This window comes from Scaptodrosophila lebanonensis, unplaced genomic scaffold (genome assembly GCF_003285725.1).
Source record: "Scaptodrosophila lebanonensis strain 11010-0011.00,11010-0021.00 unplaced genomic scaffold, SlebRS2 tig00000072-arrow-pilon, whole genome shotgun sequence".
In the NCBI taxonomy this organism is placed as follows: Eukaryota; Metazoa; Arthropoda; class Insecta; order Diptera; family Drosophilidae; genus Scaptodrosophila; species Scaptodrosophila lebanonensis.
In genome coordinates, this window is record NW_022060558.1 from 6,237,058 (window position 1) to 6,259,679 (window position 22,622).

General features: G+C 37.6%; 4 protein-coding genes across 7 annotated transcripts in view; 2 read left to right on the forward strand and 2 right to left on the reverse strand.

Moving 5' to 3' along the window:
- The window catches only part of LOC115625087 (F-actin-monooxygenase Mical), a 63,710-nt gene extending 62,321 nt beyond the window's left edge, over positions 1-1,389 (forward strand). For all 3 annotated transcript variants that reach the window (XM_030519983.1, XM_030519985.1, XM_030519984.1), the window contains 2 exons: positions 42-250; positions 312-1,389. In XM_030519983.1, the coding sequence (XP_030375843.1) occupies positions 42-250; positions 312-317 (215 nt within the window). In that variant the 3' untranslated portion in view covers positions 318-1,389. The remainder of the gene's footprint in view (positions 1-41; positions 251-311) is intronic.
- Positions 1,390-2,511: 1,122 nt separating this feature from the next.
- LOC115625489 (tctex1 domain-containing protein 2) lies at positions 2,512-3,331 on the forward strand. The gene is made up of 2 exons (XM_030520539.1): positions 2,512-2,830; positions 2,895-3,331. The coding sequence occupies exons 1-2, from the start codon at positions 2,578-2,580 to the stop codon at positions 3,152-3,154; spliced, it is 513 nt and encodes a 170-aa protein (XP_030376399.1). The 5' UTR covers positions 2,512-2,577; the 3' UTR covers positions 3,155-3,331.
- Positions 3,332-3,627: 296 nt separating this feature from the next.
- Positions 3,628-9,784, reverse strand: LOC115625479. Its single transcript, XM_030520528.1, has 4 exons — positions 9,329-9,784; positions 4,443-5,735; positions 3,943-4,081; positions 3,628-3,764 (listed from the first exon to the last, which is right to left on the reverse strand). Exons 1-4 carry the CDS (start codon positions 9,782-9,784, stop codon positions 3,628-3,630), a joined length of 2,025 nt encoding a protein of 674 aa, XP_030376388.1.
- Positions 9,785-21,400: 11,616 nt separating this feature from the next.
- LOC115625563 (zinc finger protein 395) overlaps positions 21,401-22,622 on the reverse strand; it is a 187,476-nt gene continuing 186,254 nt past the window's right edge. For both annotated transcript variants that reach the window (XM_030520656.1, XM_030520657.1), the window contains exons 6-7: positions 22,334-22,537; positions 21,401-22,275 (exon numbers count right to left, since the gene is read on the reverse strand). In XM_030520656.1, coding sequence (XP_030376516.1) covers positions 21,417-22,275; positions 22,334-22,537 — 1,063 coding nt within the window. In that variant the 3' untranslated portion in view covers positions 21,401-21,416. The remainder of the gene's footprint in view (positions 22,276-22,333; positions 22,538-22,622) is intronic.

The window sequence follows — 22,622 nt, forward strand, 5'->3', positions numbered from 1 at the left end:
AATTGACAAACCACTAAGCAAGTCATTCCCATTTTGAGCAGAACTGGACAAAAGTTCTGCGGATGTGGCTGCCGAAGGTGCAATACTCAACGAGATGTTGGAAATTGTGGCCAAGCGTGCTGCACTGCGTCCAACGGCTTCACAATTGGATTTAACAACTGCGGGAGTTGCGGGTGGAGCCTCTACCTCAACCGAAGCGGGCATCACTCTAACGACACGTGATCAACCGCACGGGCGTGAAGAATCGAATGTAAGTTCAAAATCTGAATAAGACTTATCGTGCGGAGTTAATTAATTGTTTTCTCTTTCAGATTTGAATACCTACATTTCCTTGGAGAGTACTTGCCCACGAAATTTTTCAAGGAGTTTTAAGCCTAAATACTTAAGAAAACGTACCAAATATAAAACTAGCAGTGGCTGAACGGAAACAATAATTAAACTATTTATAGTGCATGAGCTACAAGAAAAACGAGCATAAAGTAAACACTATTCAGTGCGGGGAAAGTTAACGAGATTTTTAAAATTCTAAGTATCCAAAACAAATATTTTGGATAGCACAAAATGGTGTGTTGCCCGCAGTAAGAATCAAAAAAGGAAATTGCAATTTGTAATCTTTTTCGAAAAGTATACTACTATGATTATGTTTATACAATGCAATGAACTATCTGATCTTTTTATGTTGAATTTTGTTATGTAATTAATGTACGGTGTATTTGTATGTGTGAAGTATTTTTCTTTCTGAGCTATTTTAATTGGTATACAAGAATTTTTTTAAATTGTGCGTGTATATTTGTGTTTTGTTTTGTTTTGTTTAGATGCTTTCAATATGAGGTTTATATTGCTACGTTGTGTGTTGCGTTTCAGGGCTTTAAGTGAGAGCTCTTTGTATGTTGTATTTCATTATTTTTATTTATTTCTATTTATCATTCATTAGCATACTTATTCACCCGACTAATACGAAAATGAACACAAAGATATACACACAAAATATTTTATATGTACTTGCGAACATATATGTAATTCTTTATATAAATTAAAGCAAACAATACGCTACACTTATTGTATAGGCATGATTTAAACTATTTTATAAGTTATTGATAACATGCTAAACGGGTCGGTCAACTCCTCATATCGGTGACATATTCAATAAGTATTGCAGTGTGATTATTTTTTGCCCATAGGCGAAGGCAAAGTAGCTGGGGATGCAACAGCCAGACAAAAAAATAAATGCAGTCTTAAGGATTCATTCAATATGAGACCAATTATTATTTTATACCGTTATAAGGACTAGACCGAACCAAATCTATTGCATATATAAAAATATTTATCGAATTTATTATGTACTTTTCTGATTTATTTAAAAGTGAATAAAGATTTTATGAAATTTAATGGGTGCGAGTTTTTTTTAGAAGTCCATTAAATTCAACACCGCAGATTAGAGAACGGTTACTGAGAAAATATTAACTTTTTATTGGCTTTACCGAAATAGTACAAGAATAAGCTAGTTGCTAGCTTTAACATTATGAAGGAAGATGTGATGCTTTTGGAGCTAACGAAATTATAAAACTGCTTAGTATCCTGTAGAATTGCATCTTCCTACGGTTTGGACCTAATGCAGTCTGCAGAACATAAAAGCACCATAACAGATCTTGATTTGGAACATTGCGAAAGTGCTGACAAAAAGCAAGTGGAGAAACTAAAGTCTCTGAAATACTCTGTACATATCTAGGTGAATGTATGTATTTTTGATCGGTTATATCTCCTTTGGTATTCGAACTTACGTAAAGAAAATTGTGTCTATGTGAGCCTATTCGTGACTGTGTGTAAATATGTGTGCAGTACAGAGTTGACCCAAAGCAGCAACAACCACAAAACTATAACTTTCTTTCAAATTAACGTTTCAAGATGACACTTGGCACATAATCAATAACTGGATGTATTTCTATATTAGAGTCAAAAATGCGCAAAAGCATCGCTGTATTAAAAAATAATAAAACAAACTCGTACTGCGAGCACACATAGAAGTGACTCTATCTCTTATAGTCTCTGAGATCCAGGTGTTCATACGTACACACAGGCAGGCGGACGTAGATCTAGATTCATTCTGGTTTAAGTCTATGTGAAAGCCCATAAGCCTTAGATGAAGCACTGGATATGTCACTAAGTATTCGTAGGGCAGGCATAAAAGAGTGAATTAACAGTGTCAATATTGATGTTGGATGTGCAGCTTATGCAGCACTATACAAAGCAATACGAAGCAATTACTTGTAAAATAAAATCAGTTGGGAAAGCGAAATTTCCGTTTTGAAATACCGTCGAGTCTTATTAGGAGTATGTAATGAATCGAAACAGAGGGATATTTTCAAGCACTTAATTTGTTATCGTATTAATTAAAACTAAAATTTAATTAATTTCCTACACTGCGCGCGCAAATACGAATTTGCATGACATTCTGAGTTAATCAACACTGGCGTAGCCTTGCCAGACTTTGTTTGAGTTGCTACCGTCTATGGCTGCGCGCATAAATTGTTTGGTACCAATTTTAATAAAGCAACTGAAGTAATCACAGTGAAGAAAATGACTGATGAAAAATCAACCAAAGAGCCTGTTGACGCTGGTGAGAGGCCTTCAGCCGGCGGGGAGCTGCAGAACAAACAACAGTCATCGGTTGCATCCGCGCCAAAAGATGATCAAGAAAAGGATGAGCTTGAACAGGACACGCCAGCTAAGGCGACGCAAGCGTACAGCATGCGCCCGGCTTTCGGTGAAATGTTTCCTTTGCCGATTGTGAAGAGCATCATCAACACGGTTATGGCCGAGAAACTCAAAGGTGGACAAAATTCAACAATTCATTTTCTGGTCGCCTAGACAACGCTCCTTTTTCCACTTTCTAGACAAAACATATGATAAGGACACAGCCGCAACATGGACGCGGGAAATAGCGGACGAGGTGAACTTGCAGATTGCAGCCAGCTCCAAAGTGAAACGCTACAAGCATGTCGTGCAGGTGATGTTGGGCCAGGAGCTGGGTGCTGGAACTTTCTACACGTCGCGTTGCTGCTGGGATTGTGACTGTGATACTTCTGTTTCTGAGGTCTTTAGCAATACGAGTCTTTTCTGCGTGTGCACCGTGTTTGGAACCTATCAATACTGAATATTGCAAGAGCATTGATGTTATTAAAGAGACGGGGCTGCACACCAAATAGCTGTTAGGCAACTAGACTACCATGAGCTAGGCTAAGTCTTATAATGGGTATTTATTCATGCTCTGCCATTCTGTGGTGAAGTTAAGTTTTTGGGAAACTTCTTAAAATGTCCGTTGAAGGATCAACATTTTGTGTATGATGATTTGTCAATACAATGGTTTTATATTCATATGTACTATGTAGGTATGCATGTGCGTTTCATTTTTCTTTTATAAAGTCAATGTAAGAATAAAACTGATCCAATTCTAGTCGTGAGTTCCATTACAAATTAAAGAAGCCTTGTAGAAAACTTATGTTTCATTTAAATAGCTTAACAAGTTATCAGGTAAATTACAAAACGTTACACGTTGGCATCGTCCAAAAAGAAGGGCATTGTCCCTCAAGCACTTTCCATTTCTTCGACCTTCTACGATTGAGTTGGTTACTGTATTCGCACGTTCAGTGGATTGAGTATGCGCCCCGCCATCACCGCCACATCCAAGTCGCGATCGACGATGAAAAACAGAAACGGATGGTTAACAGAGATCTGTATGGGCTTTGTTTGGGCGCCATAGTTGCCTGGCCAAAGAAAGGAAATGGTTATTAGTTGTTTGTATCTTGACTGTTGATTTTGCTGCTGCTGCTTGCCATAGCAAGTGCTGGCGCAATCACAGATGCCACTGCAGGTGGGGCCGTCCGCCATCTCGGTTGCGCCTCAATGCGTTTGTTCAGGTGTGCTGCAATGTTTGCCACTTACGTTTGAGCTGATTGATGGGCCGCGTACGAATGGAAACGTTTATGGCTTGCTCAATATGACGCACATAGATCTGCTCCCGTTCCCCGGTCATGGGACGGAAATCTGCGCGACTTGGCTCAAAAATATCGCAAATTCCCATCTGCAAGGTAATAGAAGAATAATGAAAGTAAAACCGCAGCCAATCTTTAAGCAAAACAGTGCTTTCATCAATTGTAAATGTTCTCCTTATGGCTTTTTTTCCAGTCACCTATACCCGACTGGTTTAAATTAGTAGAAATTTTTATTTTCTTTTGTTTGGTGATAGAAGCCAATGTTAGATGGTTAGGTTAAAACCTAACCGTGTTTGACTTATGATCTATATTTGTGATCTGTGTAAGCCGAATGACCTCCAGTTCACCCTATGACCGTGGATCTCAGGAATCCACGATGATCAGACCCAAGATTTAACTTATGACAAACCAAATTATCAGCTTGGTCAAATTTCATCTCATTTCGCTTACATTTTGAAGATCGTTGGTGAGAAACATTGTCCCGTGCAGCTTAAAGTCGGGTATGATGGCTTGTACCCAGCGTGGCTTGAGCTGCTTGCGCATTAGCCGAAGGGTGGGTCCCAGCTTGAGGGAGGCGGCGGCGGCAACGATGTCCATGTGATAGTCCGGAAGAAGAATCATCAGGTTGTACTCGGGCGTGTCCAGCTCTAGTTCGAGGGCGCTGATCTTCAGATGCTCAAAATACTTGAAGTACAGCACAGCGTTGTACACCTTGAAGGTGGTGTGAACGATTTGCTGGCTGCCCAAATAGAAGACATGGCTAATGACATCCGTATTGTAGTTTTGTTTCGTCTCTGCGGCGTCATTGATAAAGTGCGGCTCCACATCCAATGAGAACTCATTGGAAATATGCGTAAAGGCAGACACAGGGGCGTGGTGCGTGGGTGTTAAGGGCAGCAAGTTGCGATGGTGATGAGGAGCGTGTGGGCTAAAGAGCGTTAGAAAGAGATTGGCATCCAAATCCTTGTAGCCAAGGACGTGGCGCTTCAGGCGGGCCGATTTTGCCTTTCGACTTGTTGTCGGGGCTGGAGAACGTAGGGGCGGAGATGGTGTGCTGCTGCTAGTTTGTCGCAGCTTCGGTGCCTTTGTCGTCAACGAAGCTTGTCGCATACTGTTCGTAGGCGCAGAAATTTGACGCGCAGCCATAGGTATCTGGATGCTGTGGACCGCACTGGGCAAATAGTTGGGCTTTGGTGTAATGGGAAGAGAATGCTTGAGTGGTGCCTGAAGTTTGCTGGTTGGTAGTCGGGAAACGCGCGCTTTTTGTATGCGCAAGAATGGTTCGGCATCCTCTTCTGCCACAAAAGCGGAGACCAGTTCGGCAGCCTCGTCTTCGCCCTCTCCTGCTGCCTCGGCTGCATCCTCGTCAGATGCTGCTGCTGGCGCCTCGGTGGCTTCGGTGGCTTCTGTCTCAGCCTCTACTGTGGTAGTCTCCACCGTAGTTGTTGTTGTGGCAGCCTCCGTTGTCTCTTCTGTTGTAGTTGTGGATGGCTCGGTCGTTGTTGTTTCCGAATCTTTGAGCGTTGTGGTTTCTGTCTGCATATCTTCGGACGTGGTGTTACTGGCCATGGTTGTGTTCGTCAGCTCAGTCGTGGCATTTGTTGGTGCTGTCGCTGAGACCATATCGACGCTCAAGTCGTAGCCGTAGAACATTAGAACAGTCTCGAAATCCTTTAGCACTGTCACATTGTTTCTGTTCAGACTAAGGCCCTTCAGAGGATTGTCTGAGCCAAAAAAATAGGTCTGCAACAAATAGGGATTTGAAGAAAATAAATTTGAGCGAAAATAGGTATAAAAATCATTTTAGATTCCTGTAATATGATCGATCAGGGCGGTAATCAAAGATTACAATTTGAATAAATAAATTATGAATAAATAAACTTAACATAAAACAAAATTAATTATTTAATTAAAGTCATGGCTGCCAATCGATCTGTTTAAATTGAAAATAGAACCTTATTCACCTTATAAATATTATAAATTGCACAAATTATTCTCTCCGTGTTATTAATAATAAATAAATAATAATAAACACCCAACAAAAAAGCTTTTGTGGACTTTCAATTGGATTTACAATTTTTTGTAGACAATAGCTTAAGCAGAAGAAATGATGTGTTTGTAGACAATTAAATGTTTTTAGAGTAAAAATGTACCACTTTTTTGCAACAATTATTGTTTGTAGTAGTTAAAAATATTATTTACTAACATTATAATTTTTTTACATGTAATTACTTGGCCATATTTTTAAATTAATGTTAGTAAACTTTTGTTACTTGAACAGCCACAACCAACTGCATTATACAACTAAATTAATTTGCCAGTGGGCTATATGAGACACTCGGTATGGGAATGATTGGTTAAAATCAGGGACTGCAATCATTATTGGTATTATTATAAAAATTACAAAATAATGATTATTATTGATTTATTTTGAGTTATACTTTACAACTCAACCAAAAATAATTATTTTTGAGCAAAAAAAGAAGCTCAGATAGTAATTAATTTTATATTTTTGATCAAATATAAAACTTACGTTGTGATTGTTCCTGATTTTTACATAGGGAATAAATAAAAATTTGAGACGTGCGGCAATAGTACAGTTTTGGGTTAGAAAATACCCCTAAAAATAGGAAGGATATTGCTATAATCCTCGTTCTCTAAAAGCTGCTATAAGTGAAAAATTTTTTCGCTTTATTAAGAATAATATTAAAATAAAATAATCGTTAAAATACGTGTTTAAAGCATAAGCGCTACATAATATCTGTATTTATAAATATTGTATCCTTGATTGATAATAATTTTTAAATACGTGATATTCATATGGAGAGCGGAATCTTAAATAATATGGTATATATATTTCAAATAGGTACAGTAAAATCTCGAAAACGTTAACCGAAATGTCCCAAAGGTAATTAAATCTTTCTTTAAACCTCTTTGAAAAAATATTCAATAGTAAACATAGCCTTGATAATCATTTCATTTGCATCGTTACTGTTTTCAAACCACTTTATCAAGCTTCTGATGCTTTCAATTGCTATCTGGAAGCACACCTTTGGAATGTGGTTGTGGAATATCTCGCTTGAGTCACCCGTCGTTATCATAGGACACTTTGAAATCAAAATTATCATCCGTAATTTGGTCCCTATACCAATTTTCCATATACACCTAGCCCTCGCTTAACGCGGGCGTTACGATCCTTGAAAGCGTCGTGTTAAGCGAAATCGCGTTAAACGAGCCATATATTTCCATACAAAATGAGGGGTTACGTTCCTAGACTTCGAAAAATGCATACAACAATTTTTTAGTGTTTAAATTTATTAGTTTCAAAAACATAAAAAGCAGGGACCGCAAATAATGATTATTTTGTTTTTTTAAACGAAAAAATCATTCACTTATAGTAACTTTGAGAAAGTGAGGAATTCACAGATATCCTTTTTTAAGGATTATCTATGCATTTTCACTATGATTTATAAATTTTAATTTTTATTCATTCGCTCACAATGTAATGATTAATTTTGAGTTTTACTTTAAAACTTAACCAATAATCATTATTGATGAGCAAAAAAATAAAACTTATAAAATAATGATTATTCTTTGAGTTTTATTTTTTTGATCAAAAATAAAAAATTAAAAATTAATTAATTCAAAATATTCGCCCTGACTCACTGATTAAGGATATATATAAATTATGTCCTTAATCCTCATGGAATAGACACAATTTCAGCTTGAGTTTTATTTTGGCATTTATAGTAGCTTTAGTAATTAACATTTTTTATATGGTGGCTCCCCTTGTGTGGCAACAAAATCTGTAATTTTCGACTGTTTAGTGGCTCTTAAAGCTCCTTAGCAGCTCTTCTTATATGGTTTATTTTATTTAGCAATTTGTATAATTTACTTTATACCATTTTATTTCATTCAACGGTTAAACCATTTCACTTATCACAAGAATTTTAATCTTACTATGTGCGCGTCTGAAGAAATAAAGTTTTGCTCACCTTAGCAACTATTTATGTATGGACATACGAGTATGCACTCAATCTTACTCTGATGGTGTATGTAGAAAGTGGGACTTCCCTTTTCCTACACACATCTCATGTGTGGTGATACATACTATACCCAAAGATACTCATGCAATAATCGAGAAAATAAAAAAATCGATTTTGTCCATCGCGTTAGAACGAGGTATTTCACCGCGTTCAAAGAGAAATGGTAGCAATTTTGCAATCGCGTTAGACCGAGTTATCTTTAAAAGAGTTAGCGTTAAGCGAGGGCTAGGTGTAATCAAAGCTGATGTTAGCATTACCACCGGTCGTAGACATCAACAGTTGAACCTCTCGAACGGTAACGTCGTAAAAACATTTTGAATTAATCAACTCATACAACGGAATGCCATCTTCACTACCGTATTGATCATTATCGCATTTTTTAGTCTTATTGCCTTGTGTGCCTTGAAAATATTTCCAATTCAAACGTTTTCTTGTGCGACAATGTTGCATAACAATTTAGTTCGATATTCACTTTAGAGATCGGAAAAACGTTTGGTTTGAAAATTCAGTTTCAATTTATTCAAATCTCTTAAAAACATTATGAATATACAAGTGAGGTATATACTATAATTTCCTTTTTTACTTTATTAAACAAAATGGAGAAATAAAAATGGTTAACAACAATCAACAGTGCAAAGCGGGGAAAAAACACTCATGAAAGTTTGTAAATTCATACGCTCAGAAAAGTTAACTTTTTGGAGCGGGAGTTAACTTTTTCGAGATGCCTTCCATGCTTGGGGTACAGGATATTAATAAAATCATTAAATATCATTTCGAAAATAAACTCCCATATCAGCAGATTGAAAATTGTCCAATTGTGTGGACAGAGCGACAATTAAAAATTCAATTCAAATTGTTTTTTTTCGCCCATCGAGTGTTTGGTTCATACATAGCCAAAGGGGTCAACAACCTATTGAACTATATAGCCATGTCCGAGTACGTAGACCGAATGGGTTGGCAAGAACTGCCCCGGGCCAAGAGAACGCGATAAGGCCCGAGGCGTGCTTTCTGCATCAACATGCCGATACAGGTAGAATATTTGCTTCAAGTATCAATGAAGTGTAATTCGGACGCAAGCGGTACACCGGTCAGGGCTTAAAACAATGAATGTGGTTAACGATGCATGTAAATGTGCTTTGGCTATTTATTTATGTAGCTGCGGGCTTCTACTTAATGGCTGTAGGTTAAGTTCACCATAAACACAAACAAATGAGCACAGAAGGGCATAAAACCAAATTGGGGCTAAGCTGCGGCCCTACATGGGCTGGGATCACCCGCAGACCACCTTACCCGCAGTCGTCGATGTATGTCGCGGTAGCCGATGCGTATGATGTCACGATTGTTGGGAAGCTGGAGCACATTCCGCAGCTCGTTGGCACTGTGGCCCGCCGAGCCCTCGTAGAGCGCCACCAGGACACTGACCAGTGCGGTGGGCGAGAAGGCAAAGTTGTTGCGGTTGAGTATGGAGTGGTAGTGTTGGATGCGATATGTCAGATCGTTTGTTAGATCGACCATTATTTCGGCGGGAGTTAGCTCCTTGGTGGCCGCTGCTTGGGGCAAGTGCTCGAGGTGCGGTGGAGGGGGTGGCAAGTGTGGATGGGGAAAGCCGCTGGCGCGAAACTCCTCGTGATCGATTTGTATGTAGTGGGCGTGGCTGAGCATGGGCAGGTTGCAAAGACAAAGGCAGATCTGGATGAGCCCGCGCTTTACATTTGACGCGCGCTTTTTCAACTTTTCCATTTTCATTTTCCGTTCTAACTACGGGCCTTGACGCCAATAAAATAAATGCACATTTGTGGCGATTCTGATTATCACGTCGACTGCTTTTTGTTTACACTTTATTTATTTATTTCACTTTTTACGCGTGGAAACCTTTGACTGCCCTGATGGTTGGTTTTAAAAGCTTTGTCGTGTTCATAAATTGCACTATTGTCATTATTTTTTGCTCTCTCAATTGTAATTTGAATCCATTAGATGATTGGAGCTATATTCTTTTTCAAGGTAATGGCTCTTCAGGCTTTTATTTGGCACGCCTTGTAATTTTCAAGCGTTAAAAGCATTATTTCACTTTTTGGTGCGTCCGATTTTGAACCGATTCGCATGCCTGTTGGCGCCGCACTGATATGTTTGGCCCATGGGTTTCATGCTAATATGTGCAAGTAACTCTCCCTGAGCACTCACCCGCTATCGTTTGTTGGGTACCGAACGATCGATCGATGGCTCAATTGTGACGAACTTGATGTTCGTGCCGAGAGAGTTGATCAAACAACTGCCGATGACCGATTGACTTGCCAAGGTACGAAATGGCTTAAGATTTGCTTGGGGTCGGAGAAGACAGAGTTTTGTTTGGATATCATGACCACACCACTAAAATTGGCTTTTTATTTTTTCTTCTTCGGCTTCATTTGAATAAGCCTCGTAATCTGAAATAACTCGAACTTGTAAAACTATCAAAAAACATGGCAGTTGCTCGACAATTCTCAAAAGAATCAAAAATAAAATAAAGAAGTCTCCGAATAATTCATGGCTTTGGTTATTGGTAAACGGTATTGATAATAACAATGTAAGTTTCAAGTTTCAAATAAATTTGTATTATAATACATATATGTATATCATATGGGAAAAAGTAGGGAGACCTATGTAGAAGAAATATTTGAATTATGTATCTTATTTAATTAGACATTAATGGTACCTGCACCAAGCTGAGGGTTCTCAGTCTCGAGCTGATCTTGTGTAGAAGGTGGCAAAATTATCAATGTATATCCCTCGACTGTGCTCATTTCTTCAGGAAAACTATAATTGTGGATTGAACTATATAGACTTTCACCACAAGAGGTGGACCAGCGTTATGCACACAAGTGCGAAGACGATTGTGCGAACTTTTTTCCACAACACTGGACATTATAAAATTGCTAGTAGAGCCTATAAGAGAACGTTTCAAAACGCAAACAATTGATGTTACTGTCATTGGTGAAAACTTAGACCCACGTGATATCAATCCGCATCGTCAGAATGATCATCTGCAGCGTGTACCCGAAACATCGTTTTTTTGGCGAGGTGGAGATGTTTATAATATTGCGATAAGGATAATAAATTCATTTACAGGAAAGTATACGTTATTTTAACAGGATTAGTTCATGTTTATTGCACAAACATTCATTTACAGGCCATGAAACGATTAAGAACTTTAGTTCAATGATTTTCCAAGTACTTAAACATGTCGATGCATGGCTCGCGAAAAAGAGGGCAATAATCACAATGATCAGTTATCAGGTTGAACCAAGTATACCTACGATCCGAGGAGTACATCCACTTTCGAGATGCTATCAATGCTGTACAAATATGATCCTACCAATACGTTCAAGTTAGCGTGGCACAGCAGATTAGTTTATCTCGCGTATTGCCACAAGCACATATTCTTATTTGGAAAATCTAAATCAATGATGTGATAGCAGCGAAAATTGCCGATAATAATGAAGGTCCAGGCTTGCACGAAATTGTTACCAAAATGCATGGTGCATGGCCCAAGTATTACATTTAATAGCAAAGGAAAGCTTAGTGCGATAAATTTATAGGCACCGGAATAAAATAAAAATGTATAATACAATGTTTATTTTAAACTGTAAAACGTGCACAAAGTAGTGCCCGCTTCTATGCATAAAGCTTTACTCCATGCCGATAAATTCTAAACCGCACTAAACCCGCCTATAACAGTCGACTACTAACTACCGAAAAGAAATGTTTTGGGGGTATATATGTATGCTATTTGGAATATTATGCATGAGGGGCTCAATAGCCTTCTCTTATTGAATGCGTTTCAACATAATCAATAAAAAACGTTTTGTAATGGTTTTTAAAGTATCATTTGTATTTTTTGTTTCTGTCATTGTTATCATAGCTTTCCATGTTTCATTTCATTTCGTTAGAGTGTTCGTGTAATCTTCACAATGTTTTGGTATTTAATTTTATGTTAATATTTGTTTTTTTTTTGCAATTTGTCTTTCTGATTCTTATTTTATTTTCGGTTTAAAATCAACATTTACAATACATTTAATTCAATGATTTCAAATGTTTCTACAGATTTCGGTAAACGCTGTTAGGGATTCCTTATGGCATAATGCATTAAGGGGCCTCTGTCGGAGTAATGACACGGCTTTTTGCTTTCTTTGATGGGCGACTGTTTCGGATCTGCTTATGTATATGTATACGGATTGATAGTTACATACATGTGTGTGTATATACATATATTATGTACATATATATTTTGGTACAAAATGTGCACATTTATATATGTTGTTTATTTGTTTGCTTGGTTGGTTTAGTTGGTTGTTGTTTTCTATAATGCAGGCCTAAATGAAGACTCTGTGACATTTAATTGAAGAAACAATCCATGCGTACGCTGGAAAGTATGCTACATTTTTGCACTCCCACTTCAATCTTGTTCTCGTTCTTACTCTCATTATTTAAATAGATCGATTTTAGGTTTGGGAATCTTAGTACCTTACAAATACAAAAAATAGTCGCGCGATGCATAAAAAGCCAACTGAGCAACAATATGTCATTCATATGTATGTACATACTTGTATCTGTTTGTGTGTTGCCAGTATGTAGGTAATTGTGTCCTTTGTAAGTAGCATGGGTCGTGTGCATGTATGTGTGTGTGTGTGTGTGTGTCTGTACATTGTATGCAATAGAGTTGTATATATATGTATATGTAGATTGGCTCTGTCTATAGTTGAAGCTTTTAGATGCCTGCGTTTTGCTTTGCCGGTTCGTTCTTGATTTTAAAAACTCTACTATATTGTATATATGTATGTATTTAATTTTAAAATGTCTGCAATTTCTTGTAGTTTAATTGTTACACGTTTCCTCTGCAAAAAATATATATACTTTCTCTTTGAGTTTCGGTTTTCTCTTTTGTTTTGCTTCCTTGCTTTGTAGGTACACGATTCTCACGTTAATTTGTCGACAACAACTTGTCCTAACAAGTTGCGGTTTATTTCCGACCGACTATTTTGTTTACTCTCATTTAAAAATGCTTGCAAGTATGTGTGTATGATTTTGTTTCTTGGGTCCTCGGTAGTTTTGATGGTTTTTCTTATTTGTTTTTTTGGTTTTTTTTTGTAAATACTTTTCTGGCTCTTTCGAAAATTCTGTCTTCTCACCATATACTTGTTTGTATATAGAAATTCCTCACTGTGTGTTTCTCAACTATGGTTTAACTGCTTCACACTTATATTTGTATTTTATGTATATATAGTATATATATATATATAACTATGTATAGGTTTGCTTGTATATATGTAGATAGGTATAATACAAATTACTGCCCCACGTAGTTTGGTTTGGTTTTGTTTGCATTGCTTTTTTCTTCAATGTATTTAATTGTCAAAAAATTGGTTGAAGATAAACGTTTAAGTTGCATATTCTTTTTATTTAATCGGTATCGCATATGTTTATGTAGCTGTATACTATATGTAATGATCGGTAAGTCTAACATGAATATACACGACGACACTTAATTGGGTGGTTATTATTTTTAAAAATTGTATTTTTTATTTTGCCTTTGTAATTTGAATGCAGAACTTATATTCGTATTTATGTTAGTTTTACACTCTTCTGTAAATGTGTGTGGGTGTGTTTTGTTTTCACCTGCTCCAGCCACAGCCCCTTGGCCGGCCCCAGAGGGTGCGTCCCTCGCAGTGTGCCCGATTTGTACCTTTTCATATGGTGTTCATATTTTGAATAAATACACGTGACGTACGAGTACTCCTATATATAAATACATACAAGTATATGTATATTATTCTAAATAGTAGAACCAGTTGAACTAGCTAGTAGTTGGTAGTCGAAGCGGAACTGAGGGAGCGGTTTGCTGGCAAACAAACTCAAGTATTTGTAATCTTAAATACGTACTTAGATAGGTATTTTAAATGTTTGGCATAACAGTAAAAAATGTCAACAATGGAGAACGAAACAAGGTGCGTTGAAAACATAACGGAAAACGAATTACTTGTTTCTTCTCTGTCGATTCTTAAACTTGTAAAGATTGTTAAAGGTTTGTATGAAGACACAACAACAATTACTTATCCTTATTATTCATAATATTTTATATCTCTCGCCATCCTCTTTACAGCTACGGGTAAATTATCTGTTATGTCATGCTATGTGCTATGTGTCTTGTGGACGATTTGGCTCCACCATTTTTGTGTAAGTATGTGGGTTAGTGCGTGCTGAACTGAAACTGCATTTGACACTCATTCAGGGATCTCCTAACTTCTCACACTTAATTAGTATTCGATTGGTGTTTAGGGAATGTGCCTGTAGCTATTGCCTTTTAAGTGGACCTGCAACATATAGTAATTGAAATGAAGCACAGCGTTGTTTTTATTTATTTTCGTTTTTAATTTGCTTGTGAACCTAAATTAAAAGACACTTAAAAATGTTAGGTGATCTTTTTATGGTAAGTATGCTATGCCGAGGAGGCTTTACTCTTTCGATTAGGGCGCAATAAATATCTATTGTAAGTAGTTTGGAGAGCCTCAAGTTTTTAAGAGCTTAATGAGAAGTTCAGTTCGTGGTGAATGCAGGTGTAACTTTCAATTCTAATTATTTATAAATGAGTGTATGTGTGTGTGTATGTTATTGTGTTTGTGTGAAGTGCTTGAGTATTATGTATATACATATACATATGTATCATGGCTTGCATGGTTGCCTCGAATGGGCATCAGCATCCCAATAATAGAGCAGCTTAATCAAATCAAATCAAATCAAATCATTGAGGGTCTCAGCATTCGCGAATACATAGCCGTATGATTTACATATGTAGTGTCTAATTTCTTAAAAAATGACTTAATAAATGTATAAGTAGCACACTTTTGTAGTTGTTTTAAATTAAAGGTTATACTCATACACTGAATGATCAGTATTTTTGACGCACGCTCAGTACAGTGCTTTATTCATTTTTGTTCTTTTGTGTTACGATTAATACCAATTTTTAAGATTGGCGAAACTCTCCACTTCCAACCGCCCAAAGTCCAAGTCTTTTAAAGTTTAGTTCATTTTTGTGTTCTTTAGCCAATTTTGAAGACATCTTGTGGTGTTTGTTTTCTTATGTTTTTTAATAGATTTGCCAATTTAATTCATATACTATACAAGTACATACGTGTACTATAGTTTTCAACTTTCAATTGCCTTGAGAATTGAAAGCGACTCGCACTGAACGCACGTGATTTGCACTCTTCTATAAATTTATATTTTAGTTTCTTTAGTTTTTTCTTGCTGATTACAAAAACATTTGTTGCCAATTATCATAAATTTAAATCTTAAAAAAGTTACAACAACTTGGGTAGAAAAACTTATGTAAAAACTATTATTGAAATTATGTTAAGTTCCTCACTTACAAGTAACTAGGCGCCAATTTCGATTCTTTCGCTTTTTATATATGAGTGTACTTATAATTGGTTTGAAGTATCAGTCGGTTTGTATGTCTATACATGTGTGCGTGTCTGAATCTGTAGCAGTGTCGGTGTGAGTGTGTGTGTATATATATGTGTGTAAACTTTATGCCCATTACGATGATTCACAACAAACACATCCATACACATATGATTGTATAAACAGCGTATTGCTTCTCTTTAAGTTATATTTGTATTGGGCAACTCGAACGTTTCAGTAGTGAAATGGCAGATGAGTCTGATGGCTGATGGCAGATGTCTGATGGTTGATATCTGATGACTGATGTCTGATGGCTGGTGTTGAGTTTATAGAGAAGTTGCGAAACTTTTCAACCAAATGACAGTGCGATCTCTTGTGCTAAACGCGGGAGAGTTCACACCACCCTTCAAAAATATACACAATGGAATCGATACTGCCATTAAAGGTGGCTTTATGAACTAATCTTATATGGTGTTGTTGGCAGTGAGTTGAGCATTTTCCCTGCCCTCTCTGGACTCTATTTCTTCCCTTCCCCTTTTACTGGCTGCTTTGGCCAACAACTTTGGAGCACCCGAAGCTATGCAGTGATTGAGGCGGGCGCGTCTTCCTCTTAGTATGGGCGATGGGATGAAGATCGGAATGGAGGTGCTAAGCGAGCTGCGTCTGAATACGTAAATCGTAAATAATCTTGCAAGTCTTTTGCCCGGTGCACTAAACTAAGCAAGCACTTTGTAAACTTTTTCGACTTAAGACTAAATGGAATACATATTGGCCAGGCGGCCGCCTTTGGACTTTCAAAATTCCCTTGCTGATATGATGCGGCCCTTTTGTGTGTATGTGTGTGCGCGCGCTGGTGTGTGAGCGTCTTTATCAATAGATTTTGTATAAAAAGAACAAGTCAAATAAATCAGCCTTATCTTGAATGCAAATTTTTAAAACTAATGTCGTTTTTCCAATTAGAAAATGAACACACCAACGCAAACAACACACTGTGCCTTCCATCCGTCCGAGTACGGACACAGATGGTAGGCAGATGGTCTCTCCATTACCTTGGCCAAAAACCAATAATACACCCAATTATTTAATATATGTATAATGTACGAGTATGTAACTATATTTCTACTTAGAAGTCACGACATTGAAGTCTGCTTCCAATGCCCTCCGTAGCTTAACAAAATTCACACACATCGACTATAGTAATATATATGTACGAGTATGTATGTACATAGGCGTAGGTCCATGCATACACGTATATGGGTATGTATATGTATGTACGTGTATATATCTATGCAAGCATATATTATGAGTACATTGTAACTTAATTACCAATTAGTGGATGCAACATACCGCGCTTTAACAGCATTGTCCGGCCCAGCCCCGTGGTCGAGGTCTGGCCAGCTGCCGATCATATTTCTAATTGTAAACTCACACTCGACCCATCCATTCGGACGGTCCATCGACTGCTCCGACTGTGCGATTGCTTATAGTTAGGCTAACGTTAACACATCAATAACGACGATACAGTAAATATCCAGAAGAAATATCATAAGTTTCGATCTACATGCATAGGGTTTAGCCTTAAAACTTGTCTTATGCATACGTACAAATACACATTGGCAAAGAAGCCTTGGTTACAAGTACATATAGTAATAATTATATATTTTCAGTTGCTTCAGTTCACAAATGAGTTTCTTAGTTGATGGGCATGTCGCAAAGAAAAGGGCAAAGAAATTATAGAACTCAATTCTGCACAACTGAAAAGTAATCAAAGAAAAACTTTTAAAAAAGTACAACATATCTTGAAGCGTTATAAATAGTACTAGGGAATTTAGTGTTGCTAGACACTTGAACTTCAATACATCTATCTTAAAAACTTTTTCTATTTCAATACTGAAACTTGCAGATCGGATTCTAAAGAGTCCAAGTTGTAAAGCTGCTTGTTTTTCAAAAACTTTTCAATCGGTCCAAGAATAAAATGCTCTAGATTGTAGCACTGGCTACGCGTATATTTGTCGGGATAATTGTAAATATTTAAATCTATCATTGATGCTCTACATCTGGGACCTTAGGGGGAAACCATAGCTGCTTAAGAAGTGCTAGGCGTACAGTCTGCGATTGGTTCGTGGGAAATCCGAAAGCAAACTTATACGTACTGTGGTTAAGCTTCTATACACTGAGTCTGAGGTCTGGGATTCCAAATCTGGGTTCGGGTCCGATTGTATTGGTACATAAGGGTATGCACGTATACATAGTACCATAGGAAACCGTTGTGTGGAAGTGCAGAGGACGGGGACAGGCAACCAAAAAGATTGAAAAAGATAGTTCAACTGAAAGAGCAAATCATAATAAAAACAAACTTGATTCTTTTGGTTTTTTTTTTTAATTATAAATAACAATTGTATATTTTCAATAAAACGTGTGTTGTTGGGGGCTTATGCAGTTTGCAAACATTTTCTTGTGGACTGAAAGAAAAAAATAGCAGTTGTGTTCATGTTCCGTATCCCGTATATATATGTAGATATATATAACGTATATATATGTATATATTGGTTGGTAGGTTGGTTCTATTCAATTTTCAGAAATCAGTTTGATTGACACCATCTTGCTTTTGCATTTGTTTGGCATTTCTGATGCTGGCTCTTTTAGATATTTGTTATTTGCAAATCTTCTGCGTAATAATCATAATCGTAAAATATGTCGAAACTTTATCGATAATTATACAGTAATGGATAGTTTCTTTGCTTTAAAAATATCACTTAAATTTAAATAATTTCCAGAACGCAACGAAGAATCGAGTGTTTGTTTTGCTTTTGTTTGTTGCTGTGTGTGTGTGTGTGTTTTGTTGTTGTTGGTGCAAGAAAATTAGCAAGAAAAACAATAATAATCATTGTCATAATTAAATTTGTAAAGAAACTCACAATTTTCTATTTTCTTCTGTGCTTCCTTCTTTTGCCTTTGCCTTTAAAACTACATATGTGTGTTTTTGTTGTTGTTGATGTAAAACTTATATATAGTAAAAACGAAATACAATTGTAAAATGTATGTAGCATGCTTAATCAATTTGTTAAACGTTTTGCATTACACAAATGGCCACCATTATGAATTTCATTCAAATCACGGCTAACAATTTCAAAGAAATGTGCGCATGTGTACGTGTTTTTTTTTTTTTTTGTTTTTGTTTTATATATTTGCTGGACTCATCAAATATGTATTTAAAGATTTTTGTGTTTGTTTTTAATTCTTGTAGAAAACTTGAGATTTGGAAAACATTATGCAATTTGAAAACTTATGTGTAAGCAATGTTTTAGTTTCTTTACAAGAAATATTATTAGAGTTCTTTGCGAAATCTCACATTTCTTTGCCTTTCTTCTATGCCCTCCACTACCTATCTCACAGTTTTCTCTATCCAAGCTCATTTTTCTGGCCTGCGTTTACCACTACCTCTGATCTCCAAGTTTTCGATACTGCGCTGTTCGCTTTCAATTTGTTTTTGCTTTCATTGCTGCTCAACTTCAACTTTCCACATCATCTCTCTTCTAACTCTCTCCTAGCCCATCCTGTGGGCTGCTTAATTCGAAAAATATATATGCATATACATTTGTTTTTCATCTTTGTTTACAGTTTTATATATACATATTCTAGACTTTAGTTTGTACTTCCAATTTGGTTAAAAATTCCTTGTGTATTTTTACATCGTTTCCCATGCTATCATTTGTCTCGTTCTCGTTTGTTTGGTTTTCAAATCATTCCGTTTCCCCCTCTCTACCTGGCAGAGCTGCTATTTGTGACATCATTAGTGTCCATCCATATCTTGCTCATCAAAATAATCATCATCATCATTATTCATTATTTTCATCATTAGAATCAACATTTTGGGGCCCACCGCCGTCGCCGTAATTTGAAGAATTCACAATAGTTGCACAACGCAAAAAGGTGTTTGTTTAAATATATGTATAGTAAGTGTTAGTCGTAGGATTTTTACAAATTAATCAATAGAAAAAATTTCGAAAATCAGCTTAATGAAGTATTTGAACATGGTATTAAAAGTACATTTTTAAAAATATTCGCTTCTTGGCTCCAAAGAAATTCCGACGGTCTATACTGTTTTCTTTTATGCATTCTATTTATAATTGTCTGCCTGTTCTGTCTGATCTTTAAATTATTGCATTTCGTTTTTGTTGATTGCTTTCATTGTTTATAATTCTCTAAAATTAAATGTAATTGCTTTATGTTTATTATACAATAGTGTAGGAGTTGTGTGTGTTTGTTTGTTTATTTGTTTTGGGTGATGGGTTTGGTTGGGACTGGGGATAATTGTTCTATAGATGTGATTGCTTATTTAGCTAGAATATTTAACGAGCGCTTTTGTTTAATCATCCCTTCTGCATTTGATTTAAGTTTTTTGCTTTATTTACTTTAAGTTTGAATATTTGCTTTTGCCTTTCTTCTGCATCGCTGGCATCAAGCGATGCATGCTTATTTATTTCTTTCTTTGTTTGTATGTATGTATATTATACTTAACTGTTAACACACACATACATTTTGTAAAACTGTTTTGAATTCTTGAATTATACGCAAGTTATTTAACTATTTATATGTAAATGTAAATTGTTTGTTTTGCTTTAATAATATGTAGATGTAACGCTTGAATATTTCTATATGCATATTTTGTATGTTCATCATTCTTTCATATACTATATATGTATGTATTATGCGTGTATATAGGTATGTATTTATATAGATGTATATTTTGTAATCCATTTTGATTTGTTTTTATTGCGCAAAGCGCTGTTGTTGAGTTTGTTTTTTCTTTCTTTCTTTGTTTTATGTTTTTTTTTAGAGCAAGAAGTTGAACAAAAATTGCACTTAATAATAAGAAAAAATTTTCTAGGGCCTTATAACTAAAAAAATCAAAATGTATATTTGCTTTAGATTTTACAAATATATATATTTATATAAATCGATATATATATTTATACATATCGAGAAATATAAATATATATATTAATATATATCTATGTATAATAAATGGTTGGCGAATCGAATTGCAAAGCGATTGCCGATTTGTTGTTGTTTATAACATAAGGTTTAACAAAGTCATTTTTAAAATAAATATGTATATGTATGTTTTATCTTTAAAATTACATATGTATGTATGTATATTGTAAATTGCAAATGTTGCCCAGCGCAAATGTTGCTGTGTGTGGTTTTGTGTGTGTGTGTGTGTGTGTGTGGTTGTCGCTTTCGCAACATTTGCACGGCAGTGGCAACACCAGCACAACAACAAAAGAGATACCGTTACGTTTAAGGTGCAGTTAATGCAGAGTAAATAAGAAAGAGACCATAATTTGCTGCTTCGCGCATCCAACGGCAAATGGAGAGCAACGGCTGTGTCCAAGCAACAAGAATAACAAATAGACCGTAGTACTTAACATTGCAACAGCAGAGCGTGGTTTTGCGGCTCCGATGGTGGCAGCATCTTTTGATGCTGCAACGCGCTGGTGGCGCGACTCCAGGCCAGAAGACCGTTGGCAGCAGCAACTTGCTGTTCGTAGGCGGCAACACTGTCGCCGATGCCAGCACCGGAGCTGCTGCTGTGGGTGGGCGATGGCGTGGGCGGTGGTGTGGCCGCTGAAATTGGGGCCACAATGACCGAAGTGGCCACGCCACTAATGGGCATTGTTGTCATATTGCTGTTGCCGTGGTTGGAGTGACTGCCATAGCGCCGATTGGTCTTAATGGTAAGCGATGCCGGCAGTTGCTTACCCGCCGCCACCTCTGCCGCCAATCTAACAACTGTGGTGGTCATTTTTGATGTTGTCGTTGCTGTTGCCGTCGCTGTTGTTGCTGTTGCCGCTGTTGTTGCTGCCTTTGACATGTCGCTTTGTCGCAAGTTGGTCGTCGACGAGCCCGCCGCCTCCGTCGACGATTTCTGCCGCCTTCAGTCGCCGAAGCGACTACAAGCCTTCTTCCATCTGCACTGGGTGCACCATTGGTCGCGACGCTCCATGCCGTAGACCTTGCGGCATTTTTTGTTCTCGCCGCGCGTGCGACGGCTCGGTGAGTTAGGTGTATGTTTGGCCGCATGCTGGACCGCATGCTGTACGGCCACGTGTTGCAGTGGCATGTTGGGGCCCGTATTTGCAACTATGTTGCTGGCAGTTGTCTGTTGTCTTTGCTGCTGCGGCGGCTGTTGCTGCTGCTGCGATGGATGGTAGTTGGGCGTGATGGTCACGCCAGACAGGTGTTGTTGCTGGTGCGGTTGGCCGCTGACGTTTGCGTTTCCGTTGCTGTTGCCATTTCCACTGTGATGGGCTGTCACTGTGACGTTTTGCTGCGACAATTGATGCAACATGTTGTTGGCACTGTTGTTGCTATGGATGATCGGACTACTGTTGTTGCTGCTACTGCTTCCGCTGCTGCTGTAATTGTGATGCTGATGATGGCCATATGTGGATGTTGGATATGGCGCTGCCGAATGGGACGGACGTGATGATGAGCGTGGATGCTTGATGTGATGTGGTTGCTGCTGCTGATTCGGTGGCCCGCTTGTCGGCGTCGATGTTGCAGTCACCGGGATCGCAGTGCCGGCACCAGCGCTGTTGGAGGGCCAAGTGTAGTTGTGGTGCGCCAGCGGCGAAGTGGGTATGAGGCTTGTGTTGTTGTTCTGCAGCTGTTGTTGTTGGGTGCTTGTGATGTGAACGGTGCCGTTATTATTGTGATGCAAGGACCGGCTGTTGTTGCTAAAATGTGGCGGTTGCTGCTGCTGCTGTTGGCTATAATTCATAGCGCGTCCTTGTCTGTAGGTAAGATTTAGAATTGGAGTTTCATTTGAATGATTATGTGGTTCATACATACCTGAAATTGATAACCTTCTGTCTTTGGTATTCTGGATCCTCATGAGGCGGACGTGCCATGTCCCGGTGGCTGAGTGTGGGTGGAGAGGCTGGACTAGGCGTTTTGACCGACTCGTCATCGTCGTCGTCGTCCGTATAATAGAATTCCTCTTCATGCTCATTTTCACTGCAGGAGTCGTTGTCTCCAGAGCGTCTGGCCTTTTTGCTGTAAGGGCAGAAACATTTTTCAGTTCATCAGTTTCAATGTATTTCGTTCTGATTGGCAAGTAGACGAGTACAACTGCAGTTGG

Coding starts and splice junctions, on each gene's coding strand:
- LOC115625489 (XM_030520539.1), top strand. CDS start 2,578: ATGACTGATGAAAAATCAACCAAAGAGCCTGTTGACGCTGGTGAGAGG. Junction 2,831..2,894: donor TATGGCCGAGAAACTCAAAG/GTGGACAAAATT, acceptor TCCACTTTCTAG/ACAAAACATATGATAAGGAC.
- LOC115625479 (XM_030520528.1), bottom strand. CDS start 9,784: ATGAAAATGGAAAAGTTGAAAAAGCGCGCGTCAAATGTAAAGCGCGGG. Junction 5,736..9,328: donor ACATACATCGACGACTGCGG/GTAAGGTGGTCT, acceptor TATTTGTTGCAG/ACCTATTTTTTTGGCTCAGA. Junction 4,082..4,442: donor TCACCAACGATCTTCAAAAT/GTAAGCGAAATG, acceptor ATTACCTTGCAG/ATGGGAATTTGCGATATTTT.